This window comes from Acomys minous (assembly GCF_964271855.1).
Source record: "Acomys minous genome assembly, chromosome: 2".
In the NCBI taxonomy this organism is placed as follows: domain Eukaryota; kingdom Metazoa; phylum Chordata; class Mammalia; order Rodentia; family Muridae; genus Acomys; species Acomys minous.
In genome coordinates, this window is record NC_140484.1 from 22,891,854 (window position 1) to 22,912,062 (window position 20,209).

At 45.4% G+C, this 20,209-nt stretch overlaps 1 protein-coding gene across 6 annotated transcripts in view; it reads right to left on the reverse strand.

Annotated features, from left to right (window-relative positions):
- EXOC6 (exocyst complex component 6) overlaps positions 1–20,209 on the reverse strand; it is a 141,233-nt gene that overhangs the window by 112,853 nt on the left and 8,171 nt on the right. Inside the window, exon 1 of one of the 6 annotated variants that reach the window (XM_084773033.1) lies at positions 14,666–14,826. The exons of 3 other annotated variants lie outside the window; for them this stretch is intronic. In XM_084773033.1, the coding sequence (XP_084629159.1) occupies positions 14,666–14,766 (101 nt within the window). In that variant the 5' untranslated portion in view covers positions 14,767–14,826. Of the gene's footprint in view, positions 1–13,028; positions 13,322–14,665; positions 14,827–20,209 lie in introns of those variants that run through there. 2 more of the 6 variants (XM_084773035.1, XM_084773036.1) reach the window with 2 other exon arrangements.

Below are 20,209 nucleotides of genomic sequence, written 5' to 3' on the forward strand. Positions count from 1 at the left end.
TCAGTGTACTTTTATCTTCTTGGTTTCTTGAGAACTGATGATGGCTTGATCTTTATGTTCAATTCACAAGCATGAAGTAAAAAGAAAAGTAAATCTTAGTTTAAAAAAAAAAAAAACAGAATGAGTCACCAGAGGGCACTCTTCACCAGCAAGTTAACCCTCAGCACCCAAGTCTAACTGATATATGAGTAGTATATAACCAGGATAAAAATATCATCTTTCTTTTGGTTTTGGTTTGTTTGTTTCTTTTGTTGAGACAGAGTCTCTCTACGTAATTCTGGCTGTCCGAGAACTCGCTATGCAGACAAGGCTGACCTTGAATTCACATAGATCTGCCTTGCCTCTGCCTCCCAAGCGCTGAGATTAAAGGTGTGCGCCATCCCTGGCTAGCCTTTTCTCTTTAAAGCTATTTTATCCGTGTGCCTTGATGCATGCGTAGAGGCCAGAGAACAGTTTGAGAGGCTTAGTTCTCTCCTTCCACCGTATGGATTCCAGGGACTGAACTCAGGTCAGCAGGTTCGGCAGCAGGTGCCTTTACCAGCTAAGCCAATTTGTGCAATTATATAGAAATTTCTAGGAAGCAGCACATGATAACCTAGAAGTCAGGCTCTACTGCCACACTGAAATGGGGAGACTATACTAGTCACCCCAGGACTGCAGTGCTGACAATGATGCCATGGAGCTGGTGCACGCTTTCTCCTCCCAATCATCCGCCATAGGGTACTGCTAACAACTATTACAACAGCAGCAACAAAAAGAGTAATAAAGATCAAAGTACCCTAGAGGTGGCAGGGTATTCAAACCAGTGAGCTATCCTCTGGCTGCAGAACAATCCGGAGTTTCTAAGAACCGTGTGGGAGGGGCTATATAAACACAAGATTCAATTCCTTTTGTTAGTCTTGGAAAAGATTTCTTGTTTACAACACACTTATTCTTTGTATATTTGCCCACGAAAGAGTTTATCTAGTTTGCTTCATGTGTCCTTAAAATGCTTTGTAAGGGGACTAGAGAGACACAGCTCAGAGGTTAAGAGGCCTTGTTGCTCTTACAGAGGACCCAAGTTTGGCTCCCAGCACCCACATGGTGGCTCAAAACTATCCGTAACTCCAGTTCCAGGAAATCTGAGGGCCTTTTCTGAACTCTGTGGCACGGAGCATGCACATGGTGCACATACATACAGGCAGGCAAAACACACAAAAATCTAACAAAATATTCTAGTGCTGTATGAGATAATGGCCACCTGTTTCTGCAAGTTCAGTTGAAATTTGAAATATTTAAATTTTTTTCTACAACAGAGCTAACATACCCCATCTACCCCCTTTAAGGTAAGGGGTGCTGGGGACCTTTGGTTTTATCCATCTGTAACACTGGAACAGGGAAACACATTATAAAGGGTTACCTGGCTTGCTTAGGCCCCCTGAAGAAGCAAAGACCAAAATATGAAGGGGTATTTTCCTAAATTTCTGATTTTGAATTACTTGCCTTGTGTTCCTCAGTGCAGGGTTCCTGTGATTTGTTCTCACTAACAGTATCCTATCCCCATGCACAGGAAATGTTAGTTACCACTACTTAAGATTACTTCCTGTACCCAGAGCTTCAGCACACTCTGTAACGCTGGCTACTGGTGCAGCACACCCAGTAGTGAGCATCCTCTATTCCAGAGCTGAAGGGGTAATCAGCCAGCACAGACTCGCAATAGACTTCCTTCTTCCTGTTTTTACATTCCTGACCAAAGAGGTGCCTCTTCCTGTTGACTTTTGGATGACCTGATAAAATGCAAAGGATGAGAAATGGAAGCACCCAACACGTACATTTATTTGCTCTCTAGAATAAACAACTGCTAAAAACCATTTTTAACAGGCAGATCGCCACCGCCCTGCAGCTGTTCTGCAGTGGTTCAGTAACAGGAAATCCAGTATCAGTTCAGCCACTGTGGAAGCAAGAGAAAAACCAGAAGAAGCTCCCCTAGCAGTCAAAAGACAGTCAGGCAGGGATGCCGACTCTGCACATCAGGCAGCTCCAGTCCAAAGTGCTCGTTATCCAAAGAGTCCACTATCTTCTTCCTTCAGACTTTGTGAAATGTGCACATGCAAAAGACAACACATCTAACAGAAGGGGCCGAGAAGTGCATTTAGATTTCTTTACACCTCCTACACAGAGCTGAACCATAATTCAGCACTATTTTTGGTAACTGCACATAAAATAAACCACAGTGTGGGATTTCCCCATGTGGCATTATGTCGGTGCTCAGAGAGTCTCAGACTTGGGGACATTTTGGAGATCTGATTTTTCAGGTTAGAAGTACTCAACCTGTGCATTAGAGTATTAAGCCAGAAATTGGGGGGGGGGGGGATCTAAGATGTAAGAAATGAAAAGAAGTCGACGTTTTTCTAAATGTGTTATTATTTATTATGGGTTGAATCTGAACTGTCCCCCACATGCCAATGTTTTGGATGAGAGGTCCCCAGCTGGTAGTGTCTGTCACCTTTGGGGGCTATGGCACCGCTTGGAGGTGGAACCGAGGGCTGGTGAGCCAGCTTAGTGGGGTAAGGCACTTGCACACAAGCCTGGCAGCCCGGGTTCCATCCCAGGAGCCCATTTAAATAAAGGAGGGAGGAGAGCACCACTACACACAGTTGTCCTCTGTCCCACCTCCCACATAAACACAATAATGCCTAAACGCGACTTTTAATAAGGACGGGACCTAGTAGGTCATGGCAGTGGGTCTCTGAAGATGACACCTGGTTCCCACCTCACTTTCTGGTGTTGTGAGATGGGAGGAGCCTTTACACACTCCTGCTGCAGCCCTGCCTTGTGTTCCCTGCCACATGGTCTAAAACCTCATAAGCCATGAGCCAAAACCAGGCTTTCCTCCCATTAATTGTTTCCATTACTTTGGCTACAACATCACAAATCTCTCTCTCTCTCTCTCTCTCTCTCTCTCTCTCTCTCTCTCTCTCTCTCTCTCTCTCCCTCCCTCCCTCCCTCCCTCCCCCCCTCCCCCCTCCCTCCCTTTCTTCCTCCCCTTTAGGAGGTGCTACCTTGCTAGAGGAAGTAGGAAGTACATCCCTGGGGTGGACTTAAGGGGTATGTATAGATAGATAGACAGATAGATAGATAAAGATAAAATAGATGGATGATAGATAAGTAGGTAGATAGATAAATAGATGATAGATGAGATAGACAGATGATGGATGGGTGGATGGATGGATGACAGATAGATAGATAGAATATAATCTATATATTTTGTTTCTATGTGTGGGTAAAATAGGATCACCCAGCTTCCAGCTCTTGCAGCAATCCTTCCCTGCCATGAGGAACCATAAGCTAAAATAAAGCCTTCCTTCCTTACGTTGATTTTGGTCATATTTTATCACAGGAACACAAAAACCAATACAAAACCCAACAATTCCCAGGCATGGTGGATCACACCTTTAATCCCAGCACTCATGGAGGCAGAGGCAGGTGGATCACTATGAGTTCAAGGCCAGCCTGGTCTACAAAGCAAGTCCAGGACAGCCAAGGCTACACAGAGAAATCCTGTCTCAAAAAACATAAAGAAAAAAAAATTAGTGCAAATGATAAAGCTCTAAATAAGGTAATAGCCAAAAGCTGGCATCCGGGGCTGAGATGTAGCTCAGTGACAGAGTATTTCTCTACTTTGCACCAGGCCCTGGGTTAAACCTCCAGCACCAGGGACTGTGAGGGCGCGAAAGCACAAGAACCACCAGTGTTTGTAGAGGGGTGTGTGTGTGTGTGTGTGTGTGTGCAATTGTGTGTACGTGATTGTGTATGCATGAGTGTGTCAGTCTGTGTGTGTCTGTGTGTGTATGTAATTGTGTGTGGGTGTTGTATGTGTGCATGAGTGTGTCAGTCTGTGAGTGTTGTGTGAATGAGTGTGTGTGTGTGCAATTGTGTGTACGTAATTGTGTGTGGGTGTTGTGTGTGTGCATGAGTGTGTCAGTCTTTGAGTGTTGTGTGAATGAGTGTGTGTGTGTGAGAGAGAGAGACAGTGTAGGTGGGTGTGTCAGTGTGGGTGTCAGTGTGAATGTGTGAATGTATGTCAGTGTGTGTGAGTGTATGTGTGTATTACTTAGTTGTCACTATAAAAAGTATCTAAAATAATTAACCATAAAGAAGAAGGGTTTATTTTGGGTCAGTCTGGGAGGTCATTGCTTTGGCCTTGTGGCAAGCAGCACACTGTGGTGGAAAGCACGGCAGAGCAAATCTGCTCTCCTCATCGGCAAGAAAGCAAAAGAGGAGGCGGTGGGGTCCCACAGCACCCCTGTAGGACATGTCTCCAGTGACCCAAGTACCTCCCACTCCCTCCCATGTGATGGCCACTCTTGGTTGCCAACTTGACAATACATCCAGAATTAACTAAAACCCAAATGCCTAGCACACCTGTGAGGGACTTTTTTTATTATTATTATTAAATGACTTAAAATGGGAAGAGCCACTTCTAATCCAGATCTTTGAGGTGGGAAGACACACCTGAAATTGGAGTCACGCCTTCTGCTGGCAGCCTATATAAAGGACATGGAAGCTAGCTCTGTCTCTGCCTGCTTGCTCTCTCTGACATGTCCAGTTCTTCACTGGCATTAGAGCCCACTTCTTTGGGATTCCAGCGTATGCTGAAGACCAGCGGAGACGTCCAGCCTTGTGGACTGAATAATCTACTGGATTCTTGAGCCTCCTATCGGTCGAGAACCACTGTTGGACTAGGGGTGTGTGGGTGTGTGTGCGTGCGTGCGTGCATGCGTGCGTGCGTGTGTGCGTGCGTGTGTGTATGTACATGTCTGTAAGTTCTGTTCTTCTAGAGAAGGAACACGCCCCCTCCTAAAGGTTTCACCACTTTCCAGTAGAGCCACCCTAGGGAAACAAGCCTTTAACAAATAAGCTAAACCACCTCAACATATGCTTATTTGTGTATGTATAAAACCAGTTATAAAACATAAGAAAAGATTCTATTAGAATAACAGAAAATCAAATACATACAGTCATAATGCTGCTCAATGACGGGGTTGTGTTTTATCTCTCTAGCCCTCTCTCCCTCCCTCCATTCCTTGCCTTTTGTTTGATTTTCATTTTCTTTTCTTCTTTGATGGTACTAGGGAATCAAACTCGGAGCTTCAAAGCATATTAAGCAAACACTCTATCACCGAGTTATCCCCCAATCCACAGGCTACGTTCTAAGAAATGAGTCGTTAATGAGTTTGTCATTGAGTGAACACTACAGGGTGCGTTTACACAACACTAGGTTGGCTCAGCCTCCTACACATCTAGCTATACGTATACACCGTTTTTAATGTATGGTTCTAATTTTTGGTCGAAAACTAAGACACAGGGCTAAGGATATAACTCAGTGGTAGACCTCATGCTGAGCAAGCAGACCTTGATTCAATACCCGTTATCACACACGAAAAAAACGAAAAAGCATGCACACAGCCGAGGCCTACCTAGAAGCATCAGTATCACTGTCTCTCGCCTCCACAGCTGTCCCACTGGAGGCCTTAGGGGCAGTAACGCCCACAGAGCTGTCATCTGCTGTGACAGCAATGCCCTTACCTCCTGCAGGCCCTACAGCTGACTTACCGCTAAGTTGAAATAGAAATGCAGAATCTAAAATGGTGACCTGGAGGCTAGAGAGGCGGATCATGGGTTATGAGTGTTTATTGCTCATCCGGAGGATCCAGGTTCAGGTCCCAGCACTCACATGGTGTTTCACCACTGCGTGTAACTCCAGCCCCTGGGTAGCCAATACCCTCTTCTGTCTTCTGCAGGTACCTGCATTCACATGGCACACTAAACTCAGGCAGGCACACACACATACACTTAAGTGTTGTTGTTGTTGTTGTTGTTATTTCGAGACAGGGTTTCTCTGTGTACCTTGGCTGTCCTGGACTCTCTCTGTAGACCACGCTGGCCTCGAACTCACAGAGACCCACCTGTCTCTGCCTCCCGAGTGCTGGAATTAAAGGCGTGCACCACCACTGCCCAGCCACATAACTTTTCTTAATTTTTAAATAAAATAAGTTTCAAAAGTGTAAACAATAAACCTCTAACAGCCACTTGTAAGACAGAAAATTGTACAAGCTTTACTTTTATAAGACCAGCAGCATAGTAGATTTCTTTACCACAGCCTCATCACAAATATGCCATTGATACACTGTGCTATGCCTTCACTAACTAATAGAAAGTTTTCAACTCCATTACAACCTTATGGGACCACTATCATGTATGAAAATTTTCATTGATCAAAATGTCTCTACAGGGCACACAACTACAACTACACAATCTTAAGACTCTAATATTTATTCCTAGAAAACTTTCAAATTGTATTATATTCTTGAATAGACAATCTTAAAATCACTAAGGTGTGGCTGGTGAGATGGCTCGGAAACTAAGAACACTGTGGCTGCTCTTCCAGAGGTCCTTAGTTCAATTCCGCAACCACATGGTGGCTCATGATCATCTATAAAGGGGTCTGATGCCCTCTTTTGGCCTGCAGGTATACATGCAGACAGAGCAATAATTAAATAAATTCATTTTTAAGTAGGTTTTAAATTTAAAAATAAACAATAAAAATAAATCACAAAGATGTATGTTCTCCCAAACTAATCTATAAATTTAGCTCACTCTCAATAAAATACTTTTGTTTGGTTTGGTTTAGTTTGTTTCTCTGGCTTCTCTACAGGGTTTCTCTGTGTAGCCTTTGCTGTCTTGGAATTTGCTCTGTAGAGCAGGTTGGCCTCAGACTCACAGAGATCCACCTGCCTCCGCCTCTGAAGTGCGGGGATTAAAGGCACCACTGCCACCTCCACCACCTGGCTCTTACCTTTTTTTTTTTTTTTTTTTTAGAACCTAGACAAGTGACTACAAAGTTCACTTGAAGAATAAACTAGAATTATCAGGAAATCCCTTTTAAAAAAATGAGCAGCAAGGTAGAGATAGCCCAATAAGATAAAACAAATGACAAAGCCTCCATAAATAAAAGAGTTTGTTACAGATGCGAACTGACATAAAACATTAACAGAATAGAGAAACCAGACTCAGTTCCACTGTGTACAAAAAATCAGTACCTGATAATGGCAGCACCTGGAGTTAATGTGGGAATCTACTTTTTAATAATATTAAGATATCTGGATTGCCACAGAAACAAGGATAAACTTGAGCCACTCCTTACATCATATCTCAGGAATATGTAACAGGAATCAGATGTAAAAGTAAAAATAAAACTATATAAAGACCAAAAGAAAATACAGGCAAATTCCCTTACAAGAGCACAGACTTTTATACCATGACAAAAATCTAGAAGAAAAAAGAAAAAAAGTGATTGTATTTCATTTAAGACTAAAACCTGGGGTGGGGGAAGGGAAAAAAGAAAATTAAAAAACTAAAACTTTTGCATGAGGGAAAAAAAGAATTAACTATAGGTAAACAGTAAAACAAAAACAAAACAAAAAACAAAAAACATTCCCAACCAATGACACAAAAGCTTTTGGGTTTTGTTTATGTTTTCTTTTTTATATTTCTTAGATTTGTTCTTTGCCAGTCCCATGTGTGTACTTAATACATTATTATTTCCCTGTTATTGCCCCTCCTTCTTCCAGGTCCCTTGCCCACACCCATGCCTTTTTTGTTTTGTTTTGTGACCCTCTGATTTTTCCCAGTACTGTCCCTGTGGCCACAGGTTTGGAACTCCCCATGAGTGTCCGGTGGGCCTCACCACTTGGTACACAACAGAAAGCAATAACTGTCCTCCCAGATTCTGTCAGTAGCCAACAGCTCAGTAGGGAAAAGCAGAGTCCCTTAGGCCCTCCGCAATCCATGCCTGGCTACTGATAGGTCCAACCCTGTGCAGGCCCAGTCCGGGGCAGCCACGCCTGCTTTAAGACCATGTCTACAGTATCTAGGGCATTCCCTCAACTCTTTCCCATCTGTTCTCCTCATCTATAGGCGCTAAGATTCTTTCTACTCCTCTTCCACAGTGTTTCCTGAGCTTTATAATGAGATATATATATATATATATATATCCATCCTAGTTAGGGTAGGATATATACCCTAGTTAAGGCTGACCACTAACCTATCAGGCATTCTATGCAGCATGAGCACGCACCATTCCCCACCCGTCACCACAGAGAAGCTTCTCTGGTTAGCAATGAGGGTAGCATTTGTCTCTGAGTATATTTGGACTATAGTTTGGTGCCGTGACAATTTAGCTAAACCACAGCAGTGAAGCTCCCCCAGGAAAGTAACCCAGTCCAAGAGAACACATCCACAGATCTCTCTGATAAATGGGTTCAAGCTCTGAATATTTAGTATTATGTATTTAGCTTCAAGTGCCTATAGAAGCTAAATAATCATCATCATCATCATCTACAAAGAGCCCACAGTGTGTGCCAGGAGTTGAGGGAGTGGCCAGCAGAACGTAGGTAATTTGAAAATAGAGAGGAGGAATGCTGAGGGTGGACAAGTTCAGTCAGGGATGGAGGTTGGGAGACAGGAGAGAAAGGAGCAGAAAGAGAGGTTCAGGTGAACTGAAGGACGCATGAAAAAGCCACATGGAGCCCATTACTTTGTAGGTCAATTTTAAAAACAACTTAAAGAGAGATAGCTGCATGGCTAGATAACACTGTTCCTATAACCCACTGCTTATCAAACAAAAACTCCAGTACTAGATACGGGGTGCCTCTTTATATGGTCAGGGAGGTCCCAGAGGGCCCCAAAATAAGAAAGTCTGCTGCCATTCCGCTTGACTACACACCAAACTAGACAAGAAGACGCCGCTACTGAAGACGCCTTGGATGTAAGCTTTACAGTTACAAGCTGGAACTGAGCTGGGCGCTTCCTCCCTGCCAGCTAGCTTTACACTGCCAGGACACGCTATGCAGACTGCTGGGGAAGATAAGACACCGGTGCTCTCTACCAGGTATGAACTCTACAAACTAAAATGCCAGCCTGCCAGGCAAGAGGTTCCCAACGGTACAACAGCGGCACACTGTTATGGAGGTAACCAACTGCACCAACCGAGAACTACAAGAGATCGCCTTTTTTGATCAAGATCTGCGCCCTCTGGGTGCAGAAACAGAAGAGCGAAAGTCCCGCTGCCCGGACCGATTGCTCGTTGCTCCCTCGGGAGAGCGATGGCGGGGCGGGGGGGGGGGGGGGGAGATGGAAAACAGACTTGAAAATCCAGTGTACTGGAGTCAGGAGACGCAAAAGGTAAAAGAAGTGAAGAAAATAGGTTGGCCAATAAAAGGAAAAGAACAATCGTCCCTTCTAGGAAAGAGCAGAAAGTTTTCAGGAATTTGGCTAAAGATGTTACACTCACCAAAGACCTATGTCTGGTATCTGGACCAGTAAGCTGTTTTTGTTGTTTGCTCCATCTGGGGGGGTGGGGGGGGGTGGGAGCAGTAATATGTACACTGCTGTGCTTGTGCAGGTGTACATACACCTGTGTCGGTGCCAGACATCAACATCAGGGGTCCCCCTTAAGTAGTCTCCACCTCATTTTTTGAGACTATGTCTCCTGAGCCTGAAGCTGAACAATCGGGCAAGCGCTTCACTGAGCCATCCGTCTCTCCACCCCCTGGACCAGTGAGCTCTCTATCTCTTGACTGAAGTTACCAAAACAAATGCATCATCAGCCGCTTTCACCTCCCATTGTGTGTATAGAACTACTTATCTCTACAGAGCACTGATAACTTATATTATATTATATTTGAAGGTGCACTGTCCCAGCTGACTTACTGACATAAATAAGCATTAAAAGGAGTGGAAAGACAAGCGCTGCAGTACACACCGTTAGTCCCAGGACGCAGGAGGCTGAGGTAATGCACACATTCCGAACTAGTCTCAAAACAAACAAACAAACAAACAAAAAGTAACATCAAACTAGTCAAAATTCCACAAAATAAGGAAATTGAACTTTCACTACATTAAATGTGCTGGTTTTAAGAAAAAGGAAAAAAAAAAAGCTTCCTGTAGGCCAGGCATGGTGGCCCACGCCTTTAATCCCAGCACTCGGGAGGCAGAGGCAAGCAGATCACTGTGAGTTCGAGGCCAGCCTGGTCTACAAAGTGAGTTCAGGATAGCCAAGGCTACACAGAGAAACCCTGTCTAGGGAAAAAAAAAAAAGCCTTCCTACAGAAATTACCTCAGCAATGTTTCCTCAAGGTAGAACTTTATCATATAACCCCAGTTTGATAACTTTTTAAAAATAAAATCAGCTTTTTCTTGTTTTTTATTATTTTATTCAACTAAGATTTTCCTAACCATGTACTTGCTGACCAATAAGTTAGCATTATTTGATAATATTTAAGATGATGAAAAGGCAAGTTTGTGTTCAAATGAGCTGAATCATTATTCTGACCCTGTTTAACCTGTCTGAAAGTAACTACCAAGATCTTCAGGTAACTTTAAAACCCAGGCAGTTAATTAATAATCATTCAGTCATCCGACTGTTAAGTACAACCGTACTAGAATACTGACCACCGAGGGCAACTAAACTGTGTACTTTTGCTTCTCCTTTCTATACGTCCTGCAGAGGCTGTGTTTATATCTAGGAGAACTAACGGAAGTGTGCTCATTTCTCCAGTTTATGCAAAGGGTGTTGGAACCACAGGAGGTTGTGTACTGGTGAGCCAGCTGTAACAGTCTGATTTAGTACTGCCCCAGGAGTTTTGATGTGAAACATAGCCATTGGCTGAGAGTGGAAATTATAACCAGTAGTTAAAATCATAGTAGGAAAAATAGTGACAAGAGAGCACAACTGTTTTTATGTGTTTTTAAAGTGGTTTTTCCAGAGTTGGTGGCCAACCTTTTCTCAGCACTGAGGAAGCTGATGGAAGAGACGATAGTGAATCCCAGGCTGGTCTGGGCTACATAATAAGTTTGAGCCCCACAAAAAAAAAAAAAAAAAAAGACAGAAAAAGGAAGTTAAAAAGTAATTCTCAATTTTTTTTGGTTCTCTATCACACTCTAATATCTTACAGAAAATTCCAAAAAGCTTTTGCTTATGTGGATTACAGCACGCTCTCTCTCGCTCTCTCCTTGTGTCTGTCTGTGTCTCTCTCTCTCTCTCTCTCTCTCTCTCTCTCTCTGCATTAAAATTTAAACTGAGGACCAACAAGACAGCTCAGCAGGTTAAAGTTCTTGCTGCACAAGCCTGGCAGCCTGAGAACAATCTCCGGAATCCAATAAAAGTGGAATGCAAAAGGTTTTATGACTTCCACGTGCCTGTGCATACACACATACACACACACACACACATACACACACACACACTCAGACACTCACACATGGGGGGAGGGCACACCATACACATGCAAACATACTAAGTAACATTTAAATTTTAAAACACTAGAACCATGTCAGGATATGGTAACACACACGTAATCCCAGCATTCAGGAGGCTGAAACAGAAGAATTACTTGAGCCCCAATAGTTGGAGACCATTCTCCATGACACAGTGAGACCCCCATCCTCAAAGAAAAAGAAAGAGGAAAGGCAAGGAGGGAGGGAAGGAGGGAGGGAGGGAGGGAAGGAAATAAAATGAAATGAAACAGAAAAAGGACTCACTGTAGAATTCGTTTGCTCTATTCTGGAAGGTAAGAACTGCCATGACAGGCTCTGTGCAAGCTGGAGAACCAGGACCAGGAATACAATTCTGTAGAAACCAGAAGGCCAGAGGCCAGGGAACCATGGGGGTTCCCACATAAGTCCCAGAGTACAGAAGGATTCCACGAGTTCCAGTATCCAAAGACAGAAGAAGATGCATGTTCCAGCACAAAAAGAGAGAACTCGGGGGCTAGAGAGGGCGCGGCACTTGAGAGCACTGGCTGCCCTTCAGAAGACCAGGGTTCAATTCCCATACCCACATGGTCACTTACTGCAACTCCCGAGGACCCCATCCCCTCAGCAACAGGCTCACGTATAGTCCAGACATACATGCTGGAAAACCACTCATGCCCATATGATAAAATAAAAATAACTGAGAAGGAGAATTCGCCTTTCCTTTGCTGTTTCCTTCTATGAGAAGCCAGCTCAGATCATTAGACGAGGTGCACACATATTGGTGAGGCGAAGAGAACTGAGGAAGGCTACAGCAGGAATCACAGCTCTACCTATAATATAGCTCCTCACTGGCATCCACTAACGCTATACCTACACGCCTGCACAGTCCTTAGATTATACTCTAGTGGACTGACATCAGGATGTATAACCACCTCACCCAACCATCCCACGCAAGGAAATGTAGGAAAGGAGGAGAGCACACTGAACTTTCATTTGTTTTGAAATAAGGAGTCTCAGACTCCCCAAGTGTCAGGACCACAGGCTACCACATTCAGCCAATATTTTAATGTTAAGTTCAGTCTAAAATGGCCATGGTGGTACAACCCTGTAATCCAGGCAGCCGGGGAAACAGAGGCAGAAAGATGCTACAAACCCAGGCCCAGCCTGGTCTACTTAGCAAGCTCAATACAGCCAGGTTACATACATAGTTACTTTGTCTCAAATCAACCAGAAAAAGAAAAAGAAAAATTATGAATTGCACTTAAGACAATATATAATTTAAAACTTAACCAGGAATGGTGGCAGAGACCTTTAATCCCAACAAGTTGAGGCAGAAGCTGGGCCAGCCTGGTCTACACAGTGAGTTCCAGACCAGCCAGGGCAATAAACTCAGACAGCCTCAAAAAAAAAAAATTTTTGTTTTTTGTTTTTTGTTTTTCAAGACAGGGTTTCTCTGTGCAACCTTGGCTGTCCTGGACTCACTTGGTAGACCAGGCTGGCCTCGAACTCACAGCAATCCGCCTGCCTCTGCCTCCCAAATGCTGGGATTAAAGGCATATGCCACCATGTCCTTTTTTTAAACTGCTGACCTCTACCTGCTGCTGGGATGGGGGGAAGGGCAGAGCTGGCGTCTGACTCATTCCTAGGGTCCAACAAAGGGACTTGGTTTCCAGCCAGCCTCCTGAAGACCAGAAGTAACATACAAACATAAAGACTCCTTTTCTATTCACCTTCATTGGCTGGACAGCTACCAAAAACAAAAGTGCGTTTCCCAATCCGTGGCAAACCAACGTGGTACCACATCACAGATCAACTGCTTCGGGAGCCAGTTAAGGAATGGCGTGTCGGGTGAGGTTGGAGGAGGTCCTTCGGTGGAACGTGATGTCACAAAGTTTTCTTTGAGTCTGATTCCAATTTTACTACTACATACGTAAAAGCTGATGAAAAGATTCATGTAAGAAAATTAAGGAGCCAGGCACTCGTGGCACACGTCTTTAATCCCAGCACTTGCGAGACAGAGGCAGACAACTCTCTGTGAGTTTGAGGTCGGCATGGTCTCCAAAGTGAGTTCCAGGACAGACAGAGCTACAAAGAGAAACCCTGGAGAGAGACAAACCCTAGAGAGAGAGAGAGAGAGAGAGAGAGAGAGAGAGAGGGAAAGAGAGACAGAGAGAGAGAATATGAATGAATTAAGAAAAGGTCCTAATGAGGCCTTCCCATACTATAGCAGGAACTTTATGTAATAAAAACATATAACCTGCCTATTGAGTGTTTGGAGCCGAGAGAGGCAAGGCCTCTCACCATCCTGGGCTTTCTGGGCATCTAAACACTCCTCTCCATTCTAGAAATATGAAAACAAGGCCAAGGGGGTTAAAGTTTTTTTTTTTTAAAGCCCTCAGTGGCAAGTCAATGGGAAAAAACCAAATAACACACCAGATAAACTGGCTCTCTGGGGTAAAGTGAATTTGCGCCCTGAACTGACTTCACTTTATCTACATTTACGCAGAGAGAAGAAAGAGTTCCATTTCCAGAAAGTGTATGCTGTAGAAAGACTATTGATTGACAAAGCACAATCCATCTCAAAACCCCTAAATGAGCCACAAGTTCATTCATCCTATCAGCAAAAGATGAGATCTTAATCCTTGTAGAGTGTCTAACCTAGTGTTAATGATTCTATACTGGTACCAGCCAGCTATGGAGGCAGCGAGAATTCCATCTGGTGTGGAGTATTCATTACCTGGTATTATTCCTAAAGAGAATGGGTTTGGATCTATTTTAAAATTAAAAAAAAAATTTAATGCAAAACCAAATATCTGTAAGTAAGTAAACAGTTTCCTGTCCCAAGAGCATTGCCACACCAGCGTGAACCCCAGCCATCGGCCCCTCCCCTGCAGCCCACGCTCGCGTCTCGCAGGAGGGAGAAAGGTGCTGCAATCGGGAAGAAGGGTGCTGGCGTCTCCCGCTCAATTTAAATTCTCCCACGCCGGGAGCAGTCAATGTGCCTGGGTTTCCACCAGCGCTCAGCTTGGCACCCGGGTCAGTCACTCCGGCCGCCGGCAAGTGACCTTCGTCCCCACCACAGAGCTGACAGCCTCCGCGGACAACGCACTACCAGTCAGGGCCTTGGCACCTGAAGGGCCCAAGCTGGGGCGGCGCCCGGGGCCAGAGACACCCCAGCAGCCACACCCACAGGCGGCGCGGCGACAGGTGCCCCGGTCCCCCGGGTCCAGCAGCCCACGGGCGCCCGCCCTCCGCGCGCACCACCTGTCGGGCCGACGCGCGCGCACCCGGCAGCGGACGCCCCGCCCGGCTTCTAAGGAGTCCCTGGTCAGGGCGGCCCGAAAGCCTGGGCTTATGAGAGCTTTACCGGAGGGTGGGCCCTACGCAGGCGGTGTCGGTGCTTTCGATCTCCTGCAAGATCCGCTCATGCTCCGGGACCGTGCCCAGAGCCTCGCCGCCCTCCGCCATCTTTCTTGGCTGGAAGCGGAGGCACCGGCCGGGCGCGCCGCCGCGCAGTCCACAGGAGCGAGCGGCAGGTGGCGCAAGCGCGGCTCGGGGGTTTGCGGGAAGGGGCGGGGTCTGGCGGGGTGGAGCCCAGTGGGTGGGGCTGGGGAGAGAGTATCGCCGGCTGTCTGCGGAGTAGGGGTGGCGGGGAAACACGCCACCGCCTCCATCTTTCCTTGCCACCGGCCCCTACTTATCTAGAGACAGTGACTAGTGCTAGAGCCTCAGCTGCGCGCTACAGGTACCCTAGCAAAGACGAAGGTAACCCTCAGTCAAACGCACTCTGAAATGGAAGCTACCAGCGCACCTGATGGGCTTTAAATAGTGGGGAGTCAGGGAAAGGCAAATACTCTCGCGAAAATCAAAACTGAGTGGGTCGTTTACGATTTATTTTAAGAACAAACAAAAATTCTGTACCGCGACTGCTCTGAATAGATCGTGTCCCCTGCCTGATGCAAGTTCACCGAGGTCAGTCATATTGAACATAAACTATTAAACCTCAGGGGGAAAATGAGAACAAGACTAAGGCACTCGCTGTCAAAAGAGGCCCAGGGCGATGTTTGATTTTGTACAGAACCCGAGTGTTCCCAGGAAGTAAATGACACCTGGGCTGGGGTGGGAATAGAACTCTTAAGGGGGAAGGAATGGCAAACAGAGAGGTAGAAAGAAATGCCAGGTGGCTTGAGAAAAAGAATCTTGCTCAACAACCTGTATCTGGGACACCATGTAAGCCAGTTTGTCATGATCAAAGCAGTGGTGTTCAAACCTACCCTGAAGGACAGGTAATTTTCTGGTCTCCACTAATCCAGGAGCTTTAAACTTTCCTCAGAGTCAGGCAGTCAGCTGCCGGACTCACTCCCTTCCTGGGCCTCTACTACCAGCCTTTCTCCTTCCTCCTGGTCATAGGAAATCCTGGGAGATGGGACTGAGTAACAAGTAAGAGCATGAGCTCCAAAGACAAGCATCCCAAACCACATTCCTTGATTGAAAGCACCTCACAGCCGTGTGATGCTAAGCTAAACCTAATCCTTTTCTGCCTCAGTTTCCCTATCTATAGATGCTAATAGTTGCAGCATCTGCCTTGCACTGCTATCTGATGGTTTATTAATTTCTTTTATTTCTGTAACAAATTACAACAAACACTAGAGATTAAAATGACTCAAGGGTTTTCTCCTAGACTTCTGCATTTCTTTCCAAACTCTAGGAAAGAATTTGTTGCTTTGTTTTTCTTTTTTCTGGTTTGCTATTGTTTTTGTTTCTGGTTTGGGGGTGTTTGTTTGCTTGTTTTTCCTCGAGACAGGGTTTCTCTGTGTAGCCCTGGCTGTCCTGGACTCTATTTGTAGACCAGGCTGTCCTCAAACTCACAGAGATCCACCTCCCTCTGCCTTCCAAGTGCTGGGATTTTTGGGGGTAGGGGGGTGTGAGACAGGGTTTCTCTGTGTAGCCTTGGCTGTCCTGGACTCACTTTGTAGACCAGGCTGGCCTCAAACTCACAGTGATCTGCCTGCCTCTGCCTCCCAAGTGCTGGGATTAAAGGCAAGCCCCACCATGCCCAGCCTGAGTGCTGAATTAAAGGCATGTGCCACCACACCCTGTGTCCCTTTGTTTTTCCAGCTTCTAAGTGCCAGTACATCCTTTGCCTGTGGCTTTCTCACTGTGAAGCTTTGGTAGCCCACAAGCAACTCACTACGTAGACCAGGCTAGCCTTGAACTCTCAGATAACTGACTATCTCTGCCACCATAAATGCTGGGATTAAAAGCATGAGCCACCATGTCCAGTGCCATGTGCCACCACACTCAGTGTAAGGTGTGATGTTATTAGTAGTTTTTCCAAAGTTGCTCTTTGTGTGTTGACATTAAATATACCATAATGCTGTCATATTTAGTGACCTTGATAGAAAATGGCACAGTGTAGACTGCAGTTCCCTCATGCCCATGTCTATCAAGAGCTCCAATGTGAGAAACAGTATTTACGAACTCCTGTCAGAGGGCATAAATCTCATGGCTATTCACACAAATGTGTCTGTATTAAAAATAAATTAGACTTTTCCTCTGCTGACTGCTTCTCCCGACTACTGAGGTCCCCTTTCTGGTATTAGGACTCCCTGCTTGCAGGTTCAGCTCTTGAGAAAGGAAAAGAAACCTGAAAAATGAATCACAAAAGAATGAGTACAAATTTTCTCTCTCCTTCAAAGAAGTAAAAATCTAGTTTCTTCTACAGTAAATTTCAGACATTTTGGCTCAGAAAGTAAGCGAAACTTGAGTTCATTGGTCTGCAGAGTAAAGCCAGGTTACGACTGTGAGAGTAGGCTTGTCGGGCAGGCCAGCGTGCAGCTAGCAGCTGTCTCTTGCTGGGGTATTCTTCCCCTAAGCACAGGCTACACAGACTCTTTCCCTCCTTTTCACAGTCTTGATACCATCTGTCTGAACTCAGTTCCAAATGCTGCCCTGGAGAAGCTAGGGCTGCTTAAAGATGGCTCTTCCTGGACCCTTCTCAGCCACCTGCTTAGAGAGGCTGCCTCCCCGTCCGTCTGTGCTGGGCTAGTCGGCTCACCACTTCTCCTTCGAAAGCAGCTTTTGTTGTTTCCTTTCTGACATTTCTGTTAGTACCTAAAAGAGTTTCTTTTTCTTTCTTTCTTTTTTTTCTTTTTGGTTTTTCAAAACAGGGTTTCTCTGTGTAGCCTTGGCTGTCCTGGACTCACTTTGTAGACCAGGCTGGCCTCGAACTCATGGCAATCCACCTGCCTCTGCCTCCAGAGTGCTGGAATTAAAAGCGTGCGCCACCACACCCAGCTCTAAAAGAGTTTCTTGCTAGGGATTTAAAACTGAATGTGTTCATAACTAAGCTTTTCTGCCTTTGGTTTTGTTTTGGTTGTGCTTGGTTGGTTGGTGGTTGATTGGTTGGTTTTTATTAAATGAGGGGTTGAACATGCTAGGCAAGTGTCACACTCTTGTCGGTATTCAGACATTCCATGATGAAAATGGAGGTCGTGGAAAAGCGCAGCATCTCCCACCCACCCTTCAACCCCCAAGAGGGGACCAGTAACCCGTCTCACGGGCAGACTGTCTATGTACTTCCTAATCCCTGCTTCGCTTTTTCTGTAAGTTGTAAGACTGCCTGGGAAAGCTGGAGAGAAATTAGAAAGTTTTGGTTTTGTTTTCTCCCTGGCTTGACCAAACTATAATAAACCCAGTTTCTTTTTACTGATTTGCAGTCTCTTCTGGTTCCTTCTGTGTGTGTGTGAGAGAGAGGGGGGGGGAGGGGGAGAGTGAGTTCAGATGAGCACAGCTGCACACATGTGGAAGTCACAGGACAACCTGGGGTGTTGGTCCTCACCTTTCACCTTGTTTTTAGACTGTCTCTTTGTCTTTCACTGCTGTGCACACCAGGTCAGCTGGTTTGTGAGCTTTCAGGGCTCCTCCTGTCCCTACCTCCATCTCACCACTGAGAGTACAGAGCCACACTCCTTGGCCCAGCTTTGTATTGGGGGTGGGGGTGCTGAACTTAGATCCTTAAGCTTGTGTAGTAAACACTTTATCCCCTAGCCATCTCCTCAGACAGCTCCAGGATCTTTTTTTTTTTTTCCTCCCATCTCTGGAGAGCAAACCTAGGACCTCACACAGCTATTATGTTTTTCTATGACTAATAAACCTGAGAGTCTAGTTATATCTATAGACCTGAATTGTCTGGCAACACTACCTCTGAGCTATATCTTCAGCCCGCTATCTTATCTGCACATTTTAATACAGAAGAAGAAGAAGAAGAAGAAGAAGAAGAAGAAGAAGAAGAAGAAGAAGAAGAAGAAGAAAGAGCCAGGCTGTGGTGGCGCACGCCTTTAATCCCAGCACTCGGGAGGTAGAGGCAGGCAGATCTCTGTGAGTTTAAGGCCAACCTGGTCTACAAAGCAAGTCCAGGACAGTCAAGGCCACACAGAGAAACCCTGTCTCGAAAAACCAAGACAAACAGACACACACACACACACACACACACACACACACACACACACACACACCACACAAAGGGTGGGGGAGCCTAAGACTTAATTGGTTTCTTTAGTCTACTCTGTGGAGGGGGATGGGGAAGGTAGGGCACACAGGCAGATTTTACAAACACACTGAGTTATTTGGGCAATGCATAGTAACTGCCAGAGACCTGCCCAAAAAAAAATTTCTCCTCAGGGAAGAGAAAATCAAAAAGCCATGAAGACTGTCAGGGTGGGGTCTCATTCTCTGCCTAAGGAGCAAGGTATACGTTTGACTTGGAAACCGTGTTGTCATTAACAACTTACACTGTTACCACCTGTCTCTGCACTAATAGCCTGGCTTAAGAAAGCATCACCTTTAGGAGGAGAATGCAGAAAGCAGGTGGCCTAGTCTGGCTGTTTAGCTGCTTGAGGTCAAATCCCAAGTCACTTCTTATTAGGTGTTCCATTCAGAGAGGTCCTAACTTGTCCAAGGCCCAGTCCCTTCAGGTGTGGATTGGGCACAGTAAAGAGCCCTAGCTCACAAACTCGTGTGTGGATTAGAATAATCTGTGCAATGTTTCACTTGGCGTTCTAGCAACAATGACCCTGGAGACTAAACGTACCAGGTATTTTTCAGTAAACTGTGTAGGACAACAGTTTAACTTCCTCTTTGATAAAATAAAAATCAAGCCACAGTTGTTCTTTTTTTTTTTTTCCTAGCCACTACTACAATAGTGTGGTTAGGCATCAGGGCTCCCGAATCTCAAGCCTTGATATTTCGGAAAGGTCAGTTGGTGGAAACCACATGAAATCGGTTTTCTGCTAGCACAGAGGAGGAAAATGGAAAGTGTCTTTGTTTTAAACTCGTGCTTCCAGAAGCACTTCAGCGGGCACCCTGACCCTAGTATTAGGTAGGCACACATCTATTCCTGTCCTTTCCATCAGTGCCCATCTCTTGAGGCACATACTGTGGTGATAAACAACAAATTAAGGCATCTGTCTCCACTTCTAGGCAACGCTTCTAAATCAGGTTCTAGGTCAGCCCTCACTGCCTAGGCAGGGAGGGGCTTGCATGCACTCAACATTTGTTATGTAGGTGATGCAACTCTATCCAAGTAAGCTTAATGTTGTAAAAACCTGTTTTATGAAGGTAGGTATATTTCTGCCTCCCCACACCACCACCCCCAAAAAACCTTCCTGCAATGGCGAGCCCTTTAATAGACACGTGATGTTTATGATCTTTTATGCCCTCGGGATTTGCTGTGAAATAGAACCATAACAAAATGTAAACCCTACTGGTTCTAACAACATCCCAGCCCGCTTCTAGATGCTTCTTCCAGTTAGCCCATCCCAAGGGTGAGCATCCAGCTTCCACGTTTTTTTTAGTGCAGTGACCCCAAGTGACCATGCCTTGTAAGTGCAGGAGAATAAACAAAGCCCCG